At 40.9% G+C, this 14,078-nt stretch overlaps 1 protein-coding gene across 1 annotated transcript in view; it reads right to left on the reverse strand.

The window, feature by feature from the left end:
* Positions 1–14,078, reverse strand: part of LTBP1 (latent transforming growth factor beta binding protein 1) — a 687,127-nt gene that overhangs the window by 587,975 nt on the left and 85,074 nt on the right. The window contains exon 3 of the mRNA XM_006882359.1: positions 12,344–12,644. Within this exon, the coding sequence (XP_006882421.1) occupies positions 12,344–12,644 (301 nt within the window). The remainder of the gene's footprint in view (positions 1–12,343; positions 12,645–14,078) is intronic.

Below are 14,078 nucleotides of genomic sequence, written 5' to 3' on the forward strand. Positions count from 1 at the left end.
TGTGGAGAAACTGGAACCCTTATTCACTGTTGGTGGGAGTGTAAAATGGTGCAACCCCTGTGGAAAGCGGTATGGCGCTTTCTCAGAAAGTTGCAAGTAGAGAATGAGACCTTCTAAGAATCAAATCCCTATCCACATCCAAAAATTTCTTCAGCAGGGTAAAAAAGGAAAACCACCGACTGGGGAAAAAAATATTTGGTAATGACATGTCTGAGAAGGGATTTATCTAGAATTTACAAAATACTCAAGCACCACAACAAGATAAAGGTAAACAATCCAACTGAAAAATGGGCACAGGATATGAACAGATACTTCACCAAAAATGTTCAGATGGCAAACAAACACATGAAGAAATGTTCAAAATCCCTAGCTCTAAGAGAGATGCGAATCAAAACAACCATATCATCTCACTCCAGGAAGAATAGCAAAATTCAACAGAACAGCAAACAACAAATGCTGAAGAGAAAAACTGGAACTCTTATTCACTGTTGATGGGAGTGTAAAATGGTGCAACCACTGTGGAAGGCAGTATGCCGTTTTCTCAAAAAGTTGCAAATAGAAATACCATTTGACCCAGTAATTCCACTACTGGGAATATACTCCAAAGAGACCATAACTGACATCCAAGCAGATATATTCAAACCTATGTTTACTGCGACTTTGTTCACAATAGCAAAGAGTTAGAAACAACCCAAGTGCCCATCAACAAACAAATGGATAGAGAAACTGTGGTATATTCACACAATGGAATATTACACACAGCATTGAAAACAAGGAACTCATGAAATATACAAAATAGATGATCCTAAGGAACATTATGTTGAGGGAAATATCTCAAACAAAAAGGACAAATACTGCATAATGCCACTGTTATAAAAAAGGACTGACATCGGGTTTGGGGGGTAACTAAGAAAAGAGGGGATAAATAATGTACACTGCTTTGAACAGATGAGGGAGAGAACTGTTTACAAGGGATATAGATCATTAGGTATTATTTGCATGGCAAGAGTCCAGAATAAGAGCTGCATATTAAAGGGGGGGGGAATACTGTATAACATTGAAAGAATTTTTTTTCTTCTCAAAGAGAAAAGCAAACTGGGGGGAGGATTGGACAGGGAGGAAAATGTGCAACAATTGATGAATGGAAATCCAAGTTCTCTATAATCTTTCATTAAAATCTCAATTAAAAAAATAAAATAAAATGGAGTTAAAGTTCAAAATATCAGGAAAATGACTACCAAAAGTCATGAATGGGGAGATGAGTATTATATGGTCTTTTCTTCACCTTCAGCTTCCGCACAAGGTAACAGATAATGTTTGAACTCACTCAGGGAGGAGCAAGTAACCGTGCTGTGAGGATATCCAGACATCTCTACAGTCTCCTCTGTTGAGGAAACAAAGTCTCTCATCAACAGCCAGCAAGGTGCTAAGGTCTCCTGTCAACAGTCACACGGGTAAGTCATTTTGTCAGTGGCACAACCAGCTTCAGACAAGCTTTTAGATGATGTGGGCCTTGATGGCATCTTGACTGCAGTCTCATAAAAGACTAAGCCAGAATTCCCAGTAAAGCCTCTTCCAGATTCCTGCCTCAGAGAAAACTCGCATTCAATAAAAGTGTTTTTACACTGGTAACTTCCGGGGTGATTTGTTACACAGCAATAGGTAACTCCAACCCACTCCTGTCAAGCAGATTCAGACCCATGGCAGCCCTCCCTTCAGGTCCTGAGGCTGTAAATCTTTACAGGTGGAAACTGCCCATCTTTATTCCAAGGAGCAAATAGTAGATTTGAACCGCTGACCTTTGGGTTAGCAGACCACCATGTAACATACTAAACCAAAAGGAGTCTTGGTTGTGGTTTAGTGCCTTAGATGATGCAACATGAACCTATGAATAACAGATAAAAACCCGGTCCAATTGTGCATCACCCAATCTCCACTGTGCTCACTGTTGTAGTCATTGTGTAAATCCACACTGAGGATCTTCCTTTCCATCACTGACTCTCTACTTGTCTCAGCAGAATATCCTTTCCCAAAACTCATCCATCCTGAAAACATGCCCCAAGGATGTCAGATGAACTCTTATCATCCTCGCCTCTAAAAAGCACCCTTGCTACCTTTCTTCCAAAACCACTCCTTATACACTACATTATTTCCAATCTCACATCACTGCGTCCCCACAATGTGTTTCTTCCCAGTCCTGTGTGTCCAAATGTTAACAGTGTCTGAAGCTTACAAAGCCTGTTTTACAGAGAACCAGCCTTGAACCTCCACTTTCCTAATACCCCCCAAATCCGGAAACTATTGCTTCTTCCTTTGATTTCCCCAAGAACTTTATTTGTGCCCGGTTCCAAGTAAAACTGCCTAAAACAAACTCAGTCAAGGGTAAGTCCAATTTATCTACCACCCACCTCCTTAAAATGTGTGCTTTCAACTACACAGCTTTAGCAAACTTGCTGTTCTTGGAACATGCAGGGCACAATGCCACTTCAAATGCTCTCCATGGCAAGAAAGATGTCTTGTGATGTCATTGATATCTCCATGGTTATCACCCTCACCTGAGGGTCTTTGCTTAAATGCCACTTTCTCAGCAGGGGCCTTCTTGGCCCCTTATCTAAAGCCACCACACCACTTCCTCATTTCCTCATTCCCACCCATTCACTGCTTAACATCCATTAGTGAAGCTTTATTTTCTCTGCAGTTGCTCTGTAATATGGAGTTGGCACCAACTCTGGGCTGACTCTTCCGCAGGTTTTCAGAAGCTGGACATTGCATGGGAAGAGACTGCCCATCTTTCTCCTGCAGAGCAGCTAGTGGATCCAAACCTCATAGGTTTTTGGTGACAACAGAGATCCTTAAAACTAGCCCACCAAGCTCCCTTCCCCATAGGCCTTATCACCATCTAGCATATCTGATTTTAACTGTTGTCATGTATCACTCACCTCCCCTCTCTAGGTCAAAAACCCTAGTGAGCTCATTTGTTCACTGATGTCTTCCCAGGCACTGCAAAAGTGCCTGGCACACAGGATGTGCTCTATAGAAATCTACTGAATCAGAAAGATCAAGAAGGCAGCATTTCATATGCCACAGAAATGACCACGACTGTAGGCATTCCTTCTGCAACACCAGTTAAGATATTTCAGGCATCCTAATGTCTACTGATGAGCATTTTATTACTCAACTGTCCCACAGCACAAATGTCAGTGTGCTGCACTGTGGTGGCGTGCATGATACTGTGATGCTGGAATCTATCTCAAATAGCAGCTGGGTCATCCAAAATGAACAAGCAGAAATTTCAGACTAAGACAAACTAGTAAAAAAAGGTCTGGTGATTTAATTCATAAAAACAGTCAATGAGAACCTTACAGATTCTCATTATTAGCATTAATATCTCATAATATCTCAATATTCTGCAGAATACTGTCCACTACAGTTCCAACTTGAATGCAAATGTGGAAACAAAAAAGCAGGACTGACTGAAAGTTGGAAACTATGGTTTTGCTGATAGTTATGAGGCTGGAGATCAAATGAGAAAATTTTGTACAACCAATGATTTATTCATTGGAAATAGCTTTTTTTAAAAAAAAAAAGTCTAAATTGTGATAATATACATTGACCTCACCTGATGGACTACAGAGAAATCACACTACATCTGTGAAAATAGTGGATGGAGAAGTTCAATGTCAGTCATTAAAATAGGGCCAGGGTTTGACTTTGAAACAGATTATCATTTACTTATGTACAAATTAAAATTGAACCTGAAGAAAATGAAAACAAGTCCATAAGAATCAAAATACCACCCTGATAACATCTAATTTAAAAACATCACAAGCACAAATTTGAAACAGATAAGTTATGGGATGACAACAAGGATGTCTATGAAGAAAGCAGAAGGCAGCTACAAAGACCAAGAAAGAAAAGACCAAGCTAGATGAAGAAGAGACTCTGAAATTTATACTAAAATGTAATGAATCCAAAACAAAGGGAAGAAATGTGGAAATAAAGAGAGCTGAACAAAAGATTTCAAAGGGCAGCTTGAGAAGATAGAGTGAAATATTATAATGAAATGTGCAAAGATCTGGAGTTAGAAAACCAAACCAGAAGCATTTCTCAAGTTGACAGACCGAAGAACAAATTCAGTCCTGGGGAAACAGTGAATGAAGCAAGCAGAATACAGAGTTACTGTCTCAAAAAGAACAGATCAACACTGAACCATGTCAAGAATGAAAGGACATTCAAGGTGCATTGAAGGCAGTGGCAAAAAAATAAAGCCCCAGGAAATGATGCAATATCAAATGAGGTATTTCAGCAAGCAGATATAGCCCTGGACAAGCTCATTAGCCTATGCCAAGAAATTTGGAAGATAGCTACCTGGCAAATTGGTTGCAAGAAATCCCTATTTGTTCCCATTCCAAAAACATGATCCAACATAGTGTAGCTATTATTAAAAAAAAAAAAATCACATGCAAGTAAAACCTTACTTAAGATTATTGTTGTTGCTATTAGGTGCCATCAAGTTGCCTGTGACTCATAGCGACCCTTAAGATTACACACACACACACACACACACACACACACACACACTCTAGCTCGAGTAATAGGTCAACAAGAAACTGCCATAAATTCAACCTGGATTCAGAAGAGGCTGTGGAATGAGGAATATCACTGTTTATCTTGGAAGGATCTTGGCTATAAACAAAGAATACCAAATATTTTCCTGTGTTTTATTGTCTGGACAAAGGCATTTGACTGTGAGGGTCATAACAAATTATGGATAACACTGAGAAGAAAGGAATCCCAGAGCCCTTAATTATGTCCATGCAAAAGATCTATCATAGACCAAGAAGCAGTTGTCTGAACAGACCCAAAGAGTACTGCACAGTATAAAATCAGGAAAAGTATTCATCAGCATTGAATCCTTTCTCCATAACTATTCAATCTGTGTGCTAAGCAAATCATTCAAAAAGCTGGACTATATGAAGAAGAATGCAGAATCAGGATTGGAGGAAAACAGCTCAACAACCTGCCTTACATAGATGACATGATCTTGCCTGTAGAAAGAGAAGACACCTTGAAGCACTTATGGCAGAAGATCAACAGGATTACATCTCAACATCAAGATAACAAAAATCCTCACAACTGGACCAATAGAAAACATCATGATAGATGGAGAAAAGACTGAAGCTATCAAAGATTGCTTTTTAGTTGGATCCACAATCAACATCCATTATAGCAGCTGTCAGAAGAAATAAGAAAGCAGAAATCAAAAGACCTAGGGAAGCTCTGGTGGCCTAGCGGCAAGAAGCTGCACTGCAATCCCAAAGGTAGGTGGCTGGAATCCACCAGATGCTCTGCTGGAGAAGGAGGGACAATCTCCTCCTGTACCAGTCAGATCCGACTAGACGGTACACACATAAAAAAATAATAAAATAAAAATTTAAAAAAAAAGAAAAGAAATCAAAAGACCTACTGTATTGGGAAAATGTGCTGTCAGACATCTCCAAAATTCTAGAGAGCAGGGGTGTCAGTTTAAAGGCCAAAATGCACTCTGTCCAAGCCATGGTATATTCAGATGCTTTGTCTGCATCTGAAGGTTGGGCAATAAAAAATTTAAAAAAAAATTTAAAAAGACTGACGAACAATTGCTGCCTTTGAATTTAGTCTTAGAGAAGAGGACTCCGTAGACATCCACAGGAACCAACCACTCATCCTAGAGGAAGAGCAACCAGGGTGCCCTTTTGAAGCAAGGTTGGTGAAACTCCATCTCACACACTTAGGACACGTTGTCAAGAAGGGCCAGTGCAAGGACATCATGCTTGGAAGGATTCAGGGCCAGCAAGAAAGACGACGACTCTCAATGACACAGACTACTGGCACAGTGACTACAACAATGGTTTCAAGCATGGTGGAGCTGGCTCAGGATAGACTAGGCTCAGATCTGCTGTTCACAGGGTTGCTGTAAGTTATGTAGAGTCAATAATTCCTAACAACAGCAGTGTCCCTTAAACTGGAAGGCACTTAAAAGAGAGTGGCTGAGACACTGGACAGTAGCACACCAGTGGCTGAGCACACCAGTGATCGTGGAGATGAAGCTGCCCTTGAGACCCACTGCATGTTGGACTGCCAGAAGTCAGTGCCCACCATAAGGCAGCAGCAACTACCACCACCTCCACTGACCAAGGACAAATGTGAAAGACCCTAAAGTAGGCAATCCAAAAAGGCATATCTTAGGGATATAACAGTCTGACCACATATGAATCTGTGCTGATTTGATCATATGGAACTTCAGGTAATTATATCCTAACCTAAATTGCTTCCTAGGCCGAGTGCTTCTGTTTTTTTGTCTCAAGCTGTATGTAATTCATTCCTCAGTTCAAGTCTTTTTATTTCAGGTTTTGTACATCTAAACACCCCTGCACTGTCCAGTTAACAGGGCAAATCTGTAAAATTTCTTCAGCCAGTATCAGAATTGAGAGGCCACTTCTTCTCCTTACTGAAAAGCACAGAGCACATATGTTCACACACATTACAAAAATAATGTTCTGGTGGCCCAGTGGTAAGAGGTTGCACTGCCAATCCAAAGGCATGAGGTTCAAATCCCCCAGCTGCTCCACAGGAGAAAGATGGGCAATCTCCTCCTGTGCAATTAACTGCCCCGGAAAACCCACTGGAGGGTCAGCCGAGTCAGTTCCAACTCGATGATACCTAACAACAACAACATCATCTACAAAAGTATCTTCATTCCACAGAAGAAGTATCCAAAGTCATTTACCTAATGATTTCTTTTATTAAAGGTGAGTCATAAACTCCAATGGCCCTAGTGGTAAGAATCTGCACTGCAATCCCGAAGGCATGCAGTTAGAATCTGCCAGTTGCTTCACGGGAAAGAGATGGGCAATCTCCTCCCGTGTGATTAAATGCCTTTGAAAACCCACTGGAGGGTCAGTTTTGACTTGATGGTACTCAACAAACAACAACAGTCGTAAGTAAAATTTCGCCCCTTTGATTCACAGCATTCTTGGCCAAATTACACTGCTATTACCAAAATAGGAAAGGAAAGGGGTTAAAAAGGAAAGCTGCTCCTTAACTGATACACAACATATGGTTCTTAACAAGAATCCATACATGCACATTATATGGGGTCAAATTCTAACAGTGGATAGTACTATTCAAGATTAATGAGGCTGCTTGTAAATGACTTCATAGTTTACTTAAGTAATAATTTTAAAAAAACAAACAAACCACTGCAATGCAGAGTAATCAGATACTTGATGATCAAGACAGAGTGCAACAAAGAATTATTTTTCTTTTTTAAGATCCAGCTCAATGCTGCAAGGAAGATGTCTAGTTATGATATGACCAAAGCTGTCAATCATGCCAAGGAAACACTGTTGCACTGCAGGGAAGCATCACACTACAGTTCAGGGCGAACTCCAGCACGCTGCTTTTTATTGTATAACCCAAAAGTAAAGGATTCTTTTTCCATTTTTAATTGAATTTTTTTAAAAAATCAGGTTGTATGAAAATTTAAATATTAGGCTTGTAGCGTTTTTTTTTAAAAACAGTCATACTCATTTATCTATATATTTACATTTGTGGTTTTGCACCATAAAAGTAGAACTGAGCAGTTGCAAAATAAACCATATGGCCTATAAAGCTGAAACTATATAGACTATTTTATCCTTTAAGGAAAAGTATCCTGCTTTAAGGGAGGAGAACAGAGGCTAACTGCCTCAGTTTAAACTCCAGTGCTGTCACCTAACACGGCCTCTGTTCATTTATTTGCAAAACCAAGTCAATTACAGTGCCTACTCTTGTAGAAACATGGTGAGTCGTAAACGAAAAACAAAAAGGAGGCATTCAAAAGAGTACTTGAGGGAGCTCTGGTGGCCCAGTGGCAAGAAGCTGCACTGCAATCCCGAAGGTGTGTGGTTTGATCCACCAGATGCTCCACTGAAGAAGGAAGGGCAATCTCTTCCTGTGCCAGTGGGATCCGATTCGACAGTATTCAACAAGAAAAAGAAAAATGAGTACCTGGCATACAAAAAGCCCTTATCAAATATCAGCTGTCCGGATTATTGTATAACACATGTTGCTATGACATGGAAACCTATGTCACTGGTATTTCAAACATCAGCAGGGTCATCCATGTGGGTAGGTTGTAGCAAAGCTTCCAAATACAGACAGACTAGAAAAAGAGGCATGGTGACAGATTTCTAAACATTAGCCAATTAGAACCTCAAGGATTACAACAAAATACTGCATCAGAGATGTATTCTATCTCCATCCCTGTTCAATCTCTAAACTGAGCAAATTATCTGAGAAGCTGGACTCTATGAAGAGGAATATGACATTAGGATTGGAGGGAGAGTCATCCATAACCTGTGTTATGCAGATGACACAACCTTCCTTGCTGAAAGTGAGGAGGACTTGACATACTTGGTGCAGAAGATCAAGGAATGCAGCCTTCAGTATGGACTATGTCTCAACTTCAAGAAAACAAAGATTCTTACCACTGAACCAATTGGCAGTGCCATGATGGATAGAGAGGAGACTAAAACTATCAACAGCTTCATCTTGCTTGGATCTACAATTAACACCTTTGATTCCAGCAGTCAGGAAATAAGGAGATGCACTGCATAGGGAAAATCTGCAGTCAGGGATCTTTCTAAATTTCTGAGGAGCAGTGATGTCATTTTGAGAACTAAGGTGCATCTTATTCAGGCCATAATCTTTCTGATTACTAGCTATGCATCTGAGACCTGGAAAATGAATAAAGATGACGAAAGAATTGACACCTTTGAGCTGTGGTGTTGGAGAAGAGCACTGACCATCCCAAGAATGACCAAGAGAACGAATAGATATGTCTTAGAGAGGGTGCAGCCAGAGTGCTCTTTGGAGGGAAGAAGGATGCGGCTTCGGCTTACGTACTTTGGACATGTTGCTAGGAAGTGCTATTCCTTGAAAAGAGACATGATGCTGGGAAGGACGGAGGGTCAGAGAAGAAGAAGACCCTCAACCAGGTGGATTGATAGGGTGACTGCTGCAATGAGCTCTTGTGTGACAGGAAGCGTGAGGACGGTACAGGATGGAACTAGGTTCAGATCTTTTGTTCATGGGATTCTATGAGTCTTACTCGACTTGAAGGCAATACAGTGCTGTAAGATTAGCCCTCCAACTTGGAAGACACTCAAAACATGTATAATCAGGAAGATGGTCTAGCTCTGGATAACGTTGCATTCTGTTGTACGTACTGTTGTTGTTAGGTGTCACTGAGTTGAATACAACTCATAGAAACGCTATGAACAGCCAGCTTGAACCCAGCCCTATCCTGTGTCATCCTCACCATCTCTGACACATTAGAGCCCACTGCTTAAATCACTGTGTCAGTCAATCACATCACATGAGGTCACCACATATCAGAGCAGATCTGACAACATCTAGAACTGGGTGATGCACCAGGACTTTGTAAGATGGGGGCTCTTGTTCTGGGTTGTCGGAAGTGTGGAATGTTGGGTTGTCTGCTATGATGTAAGCCTCATGTTTATTGCCAACAAGACCTTCTGGAAGACCTTTGTATTTAAAAGTCGGCTGTTATTACATTTTGGAGGAAAATCTTCTAAGTCATACAGCACTCTTCTCACAACTTGCTGTACTGAGGTCATCTGGGTTTCCTGTGATGCTGGGTTTCCTTGTGGCCTTGGGGTGTTATATACTGTAACAGTTCCCCATGGTGGACAGGGTTTGGTGGAGCTCCCAGTTTTAAGACAGGTTTGGAAGCAGGAGCACCATCCACTGGATATTCTATGAACTTAGAGAAATGACGATAACAGCAAGGCTTCAGGTCTTTTGTTCATACGGTCACTATGAGTCGTGTTTGACTCAATGGCAATCAACAACAACAGCAAGCATTATCTAGAACTGCTACTACTTCTAGCTGGGGACTATCTGATGTGTTTTTCAATGTAAATGTGGACAAAGTGGTTAAATTTCAAATCACTGACCCAAATCTATTAATCCCGGTACCACTGAAGTATTACAAGACAAGAAGAAATGAGGAAAATATGAAGACAAACAGAAGGAATAGAAATAGTGAGCAGCTTAGGAGAGGAAAGGGCTGGGGCGTCATCGTGCATTATATGTTCCACTGCCAACTGTAAGGTCAAGAGTTCAAATGCATTAATGGCTCCACAGGTGAGAGACGAGAAGTCTCCTCCCATAAAGATGTACGGCCTCAGAAACCCACTGCAGTGTCGTTGGGAGACAGAACTGAACCTATGGCAGTGGGGTTTGAGTTTTGGTAAGAAAGGGGGACGAAAAGTCAAAGGAGCCCACTCAGCAGAACCGTAGGTGGTCTATTCAAAGAAGAAATACAAATTAGTGTCATTTCATCCATAGAAACTGATGCAATAACTTCTGTGGGAAGACTGGATACTAATCACCATGTGGAAGCTGTCTCTCTGGGGGGGAAATTCTGAATTCCACAGCAGTGACTTACAAATGAACTGCGGGTCAAGGCAATTTTTAAGTTGGGAACCTCCTGTATTTTACATTCCTCCGCAAATGACAAGTTATGGCTGCAAGCATTCCATGTCGTCCTATCACTGGGAGAAGCTAATTACGTGGAGACACTATGTGAGGACCCTGTGCAGCTCAGGGGCTGCTTCTAAGGGGACCCCACAGGAGGACGAGGATAATCTCTTATCAACAAGATTGCATTTGGCTCAGAACAGCACTTGCTTCCTAATGCTAAGAAAGGGTAAGGGGAACACACGGTTTGTGAATAGAAGACAAGTTCATTCACCCAAGATTGGCATGCGTGATAACTGGGAGGTAAACATCTGTTCATAAAAGACACACTTAATCTACAAGTGAGATTAAGAAATAATCCCTACCCACAGACTTACTTTTCTTTGGACATCTTCTCTAAGCAAAGAAGAGTTCTTGCCTTTGCCACAAAACTTTTAAAAATCACACTCCCCCAGTTTCTCTCATTTTTTAAATTTTTTTTCATTTTTTACAGCATATTCTTCCCATTTAATTTTTTTCTCATTTATTCATTGTTGCACATTTTCTTCCCTGGCCACTCTTCCCCCAGTTCGCTTTTCTCTTTGAAAAGAAAAAAAATAATCTTTCATTGTTATACAATCCCCGAACCCCCTAAATCCACAGTTCACTTAACTCTGCATTTCTTTTTTGGGAATCTTGTCATAAAAATAATACTTAATCATATATTCCTTTTAAACAGTCCTCTCCCTCATCTGTTTCAATGCAGTATACATTATTTATCCCCTATTTTCTTAGGTTCACCCAACCCAATGTCAGTGGCACTATGTAGTATTTATCCTTTTGTGACTGAGTTATTTCACTCAGCATAATGTCCTCCAGGGTCACCCATTTTGAATAATATTTCATGAATTCCTTGTTTTTCAATGCAGCATAGTATTCCATTGTGTGAATATACCACAGCTTCTCTATCCATTAGCTTGTTGATGGGCACTTAGGTTGTTTCCAACTCCTTGCTATTGTGAACAAAGCCACGATAAACGTGGGTGTGCATATATCTGCTTGGGTGGTGGTTATGGTTTCTCTGGGGTATACTCCCAGTAGTAGAATTGCTGGGTCAAATGATATTTCCAATTTCAACTTTTTGAGAAAGCACCATACCTCCTTCCACAGTGGTTGAACCATTTCACACTTCCACCAACAGTGAATAAGGGTTCCAGTTTCTCTGTAACCTCACCAGGATTTGTTGTTTGCTGTTCTCTGAAATTTTGCTATTCTTACTGGGGTGAGATGATACCTCATAGTTGTTTTGATTTGCATCTCTCTTAGAGTTAGGGATTTTAAACACTTCTTCATGTGTTTGTTCACCATCTGAATATCTTGTTTGGTGAAGTGTCTGTTCATATGCTGTGCTCATTTTGCAACTGGGTTGTTTACCTTTATCTTGCTGCACACTCCCCCAATTTCTCTTATGTTACTATTTCAAAAAGTCTAGAGAATCCCACACACAGTGTCTTTTATTATCTTTCAATTCCACTTTTATCAAGCAATTATCTTTATTTCTCCACATTCCCTCCCAAGCTTCAATTCTAGGATTCTCACTATTTTGTATGGTTTATTATGTTTATGGTACATTTTTCTGCAGAAGTTAAACACGCACAGAAAATATCTAAGACACATGATATGTCAAAATAACACACAAATCCTCAAAGGGAGAAAAAGGCATCATTATCCAAGTGATTGCTGAAAACTTGGCAGGAAAAGGAGAGTGATTTAAAGTAAAGCATCCAAGAGAGTCATTAAGATGCTCTAGAGCTGGAGGTAAAATGTAAAAACTTACTGAGAATGTAACTGCTGGGAGAGTCCCATCGAAGGCTTCGGCTTGAGGGTCAAGGTCATCTGAGCTACAGGGCTGCCTCTCGGTAGAGCATCTGCCTTCTTAGATGAAGTGTACTTCAATGGTGGCTCAGGAGGGACCCTCTTGGAAGCAGGGGCAGAACCCTGCCCTCCAGATACCATGGTGGATGAGGTGTCTTGAGTGGCTATTGTCTCGCAGGCTTTGCCCTTCGTTCCTGGCTTGCACACACAGAGCTGAGGGCGCAGACACATCCCTCCATTCTGGCATGGTGGAACACAGCTCGCTGCAGAAAGACAACAGGAAACAAGTACACTTCACTTAGCCTTCCAAAGGGATAAGAGTGACATCAGAATGTTCCCCAGTAAGATAAAACGAAACTGAGAGACTGAAAACGATGATGATGATGATGATGATGGTGGTGGTGGTGGTTAAGTGCTAGTATTCATTAAAAGTGTCCTACGAGATAGGCTCAGCATTTGTCCGTTTGTCATGCTGTGCTGGCTTGCATGTTGTGATGCTGGAAGCTACACCTCTCACAAATACTAACAAGTTCATCAGTGGTGGACAAGTTTAACAGGATCTTCCAGATTAAGACTAGGAGTAAAGGCCTGGCAATCTACTTCCAAAAATTAACCTACTGGATCACAACAGGACACTGTGGAACTTACCTGCTTTGGACACATCATCAGAAAGCACCAATTACTGGAGGGTGGACATCATGTTTGGTGCAACAGAGAGTCAAGAGAGCTCCAGAAAGGCCTTCCGTGAGACATAGTAGCATGGCAGCCACAACAATTACCTTGAATATACCTACAACTGTGAGGACACTGCAGGAGTGAACAAGACCTCATTCAGCTGTGCAAGAGGCACATGTGAGCCGGCATTAGCTCAATGGATGACCTCTAGCTCTCCTTGTGCCCAAACATGGGACTACGGTGTATGAACACATTTAATTCCCCAATAACTATTTTAATTATCTATTTTGTTTTTACCAGGAGCTCAAATAACCTAGTGGATAAGGAGGTGCACTGCCAACCCAAAGGCAGATGGTTCAAATCCACCAGTGCTCTTTGGAAGAGACAGGTAATCTCCCACGGGATTTACAGTCTCTTGACAACCCACTAGAGGGTCATTTCTGAATCTACGGCCATCAGTAGGGGGACTGGTTGGATATTTCATCCAAATCATAGATGAAGAGACAGACATTGAGGTTAAGTAACTTGGCAAAGGTCCACAATTATTGATAAGTAGAAGAGGTGAGATCTTAACATGTGATCTGGCTCCAAAGCCTAAATTGTCAACCACTTTATCATAACCACCTTCCAGAAATGCCTCAGAAACAAAGGGGAAAATCTGAAGAAAATGTTTTGCCATTATTGTAAGTGTATTCTATAACTTAAGCTCCAAGACTTGGGGGTGAGGGAAGCCCACGTGTAACCCCCAACACCAAGAACTACTACAGACTTCATTCAGGTTTGAATAGCACCTGAAGTTGATGGTTTTTAAAATTTAGTCCAACTAATCTCTTTACCAGTGTAGAAAGATGACTGACTATAAACCCGTTGTTATTGTTGTTCTTAAGTGCCATCTAATCGTAGACAACTCATAGCAACCCTGTGAACAAAAGACTTGAACACTTAGAAACTTTCATCGCTTCTCCAAGTTCACAGTTTCTGGAGGCAAGCTACTTAGTTTATATAAAACAAATTTTTTAGTT

This window comes from Elephantulus edwardii, unplaced genomic scaffold (assembly GCF_000299155.1).
Source record: "Elephantulus edwardii isolate Elephantulus edwardi_28Jun2011 unplaced genomic scaffold, EleEdw1.0 scaffold00019, whole genome shotgun sequence".
Classification (NCBI taxonomy): domain Eukaryota; kingdom Metazoa; phylum Chordata; class Mammalia; order Macroscelidea; family Macroscelididae; genus Elephantulus; species Elephantulus edwardii.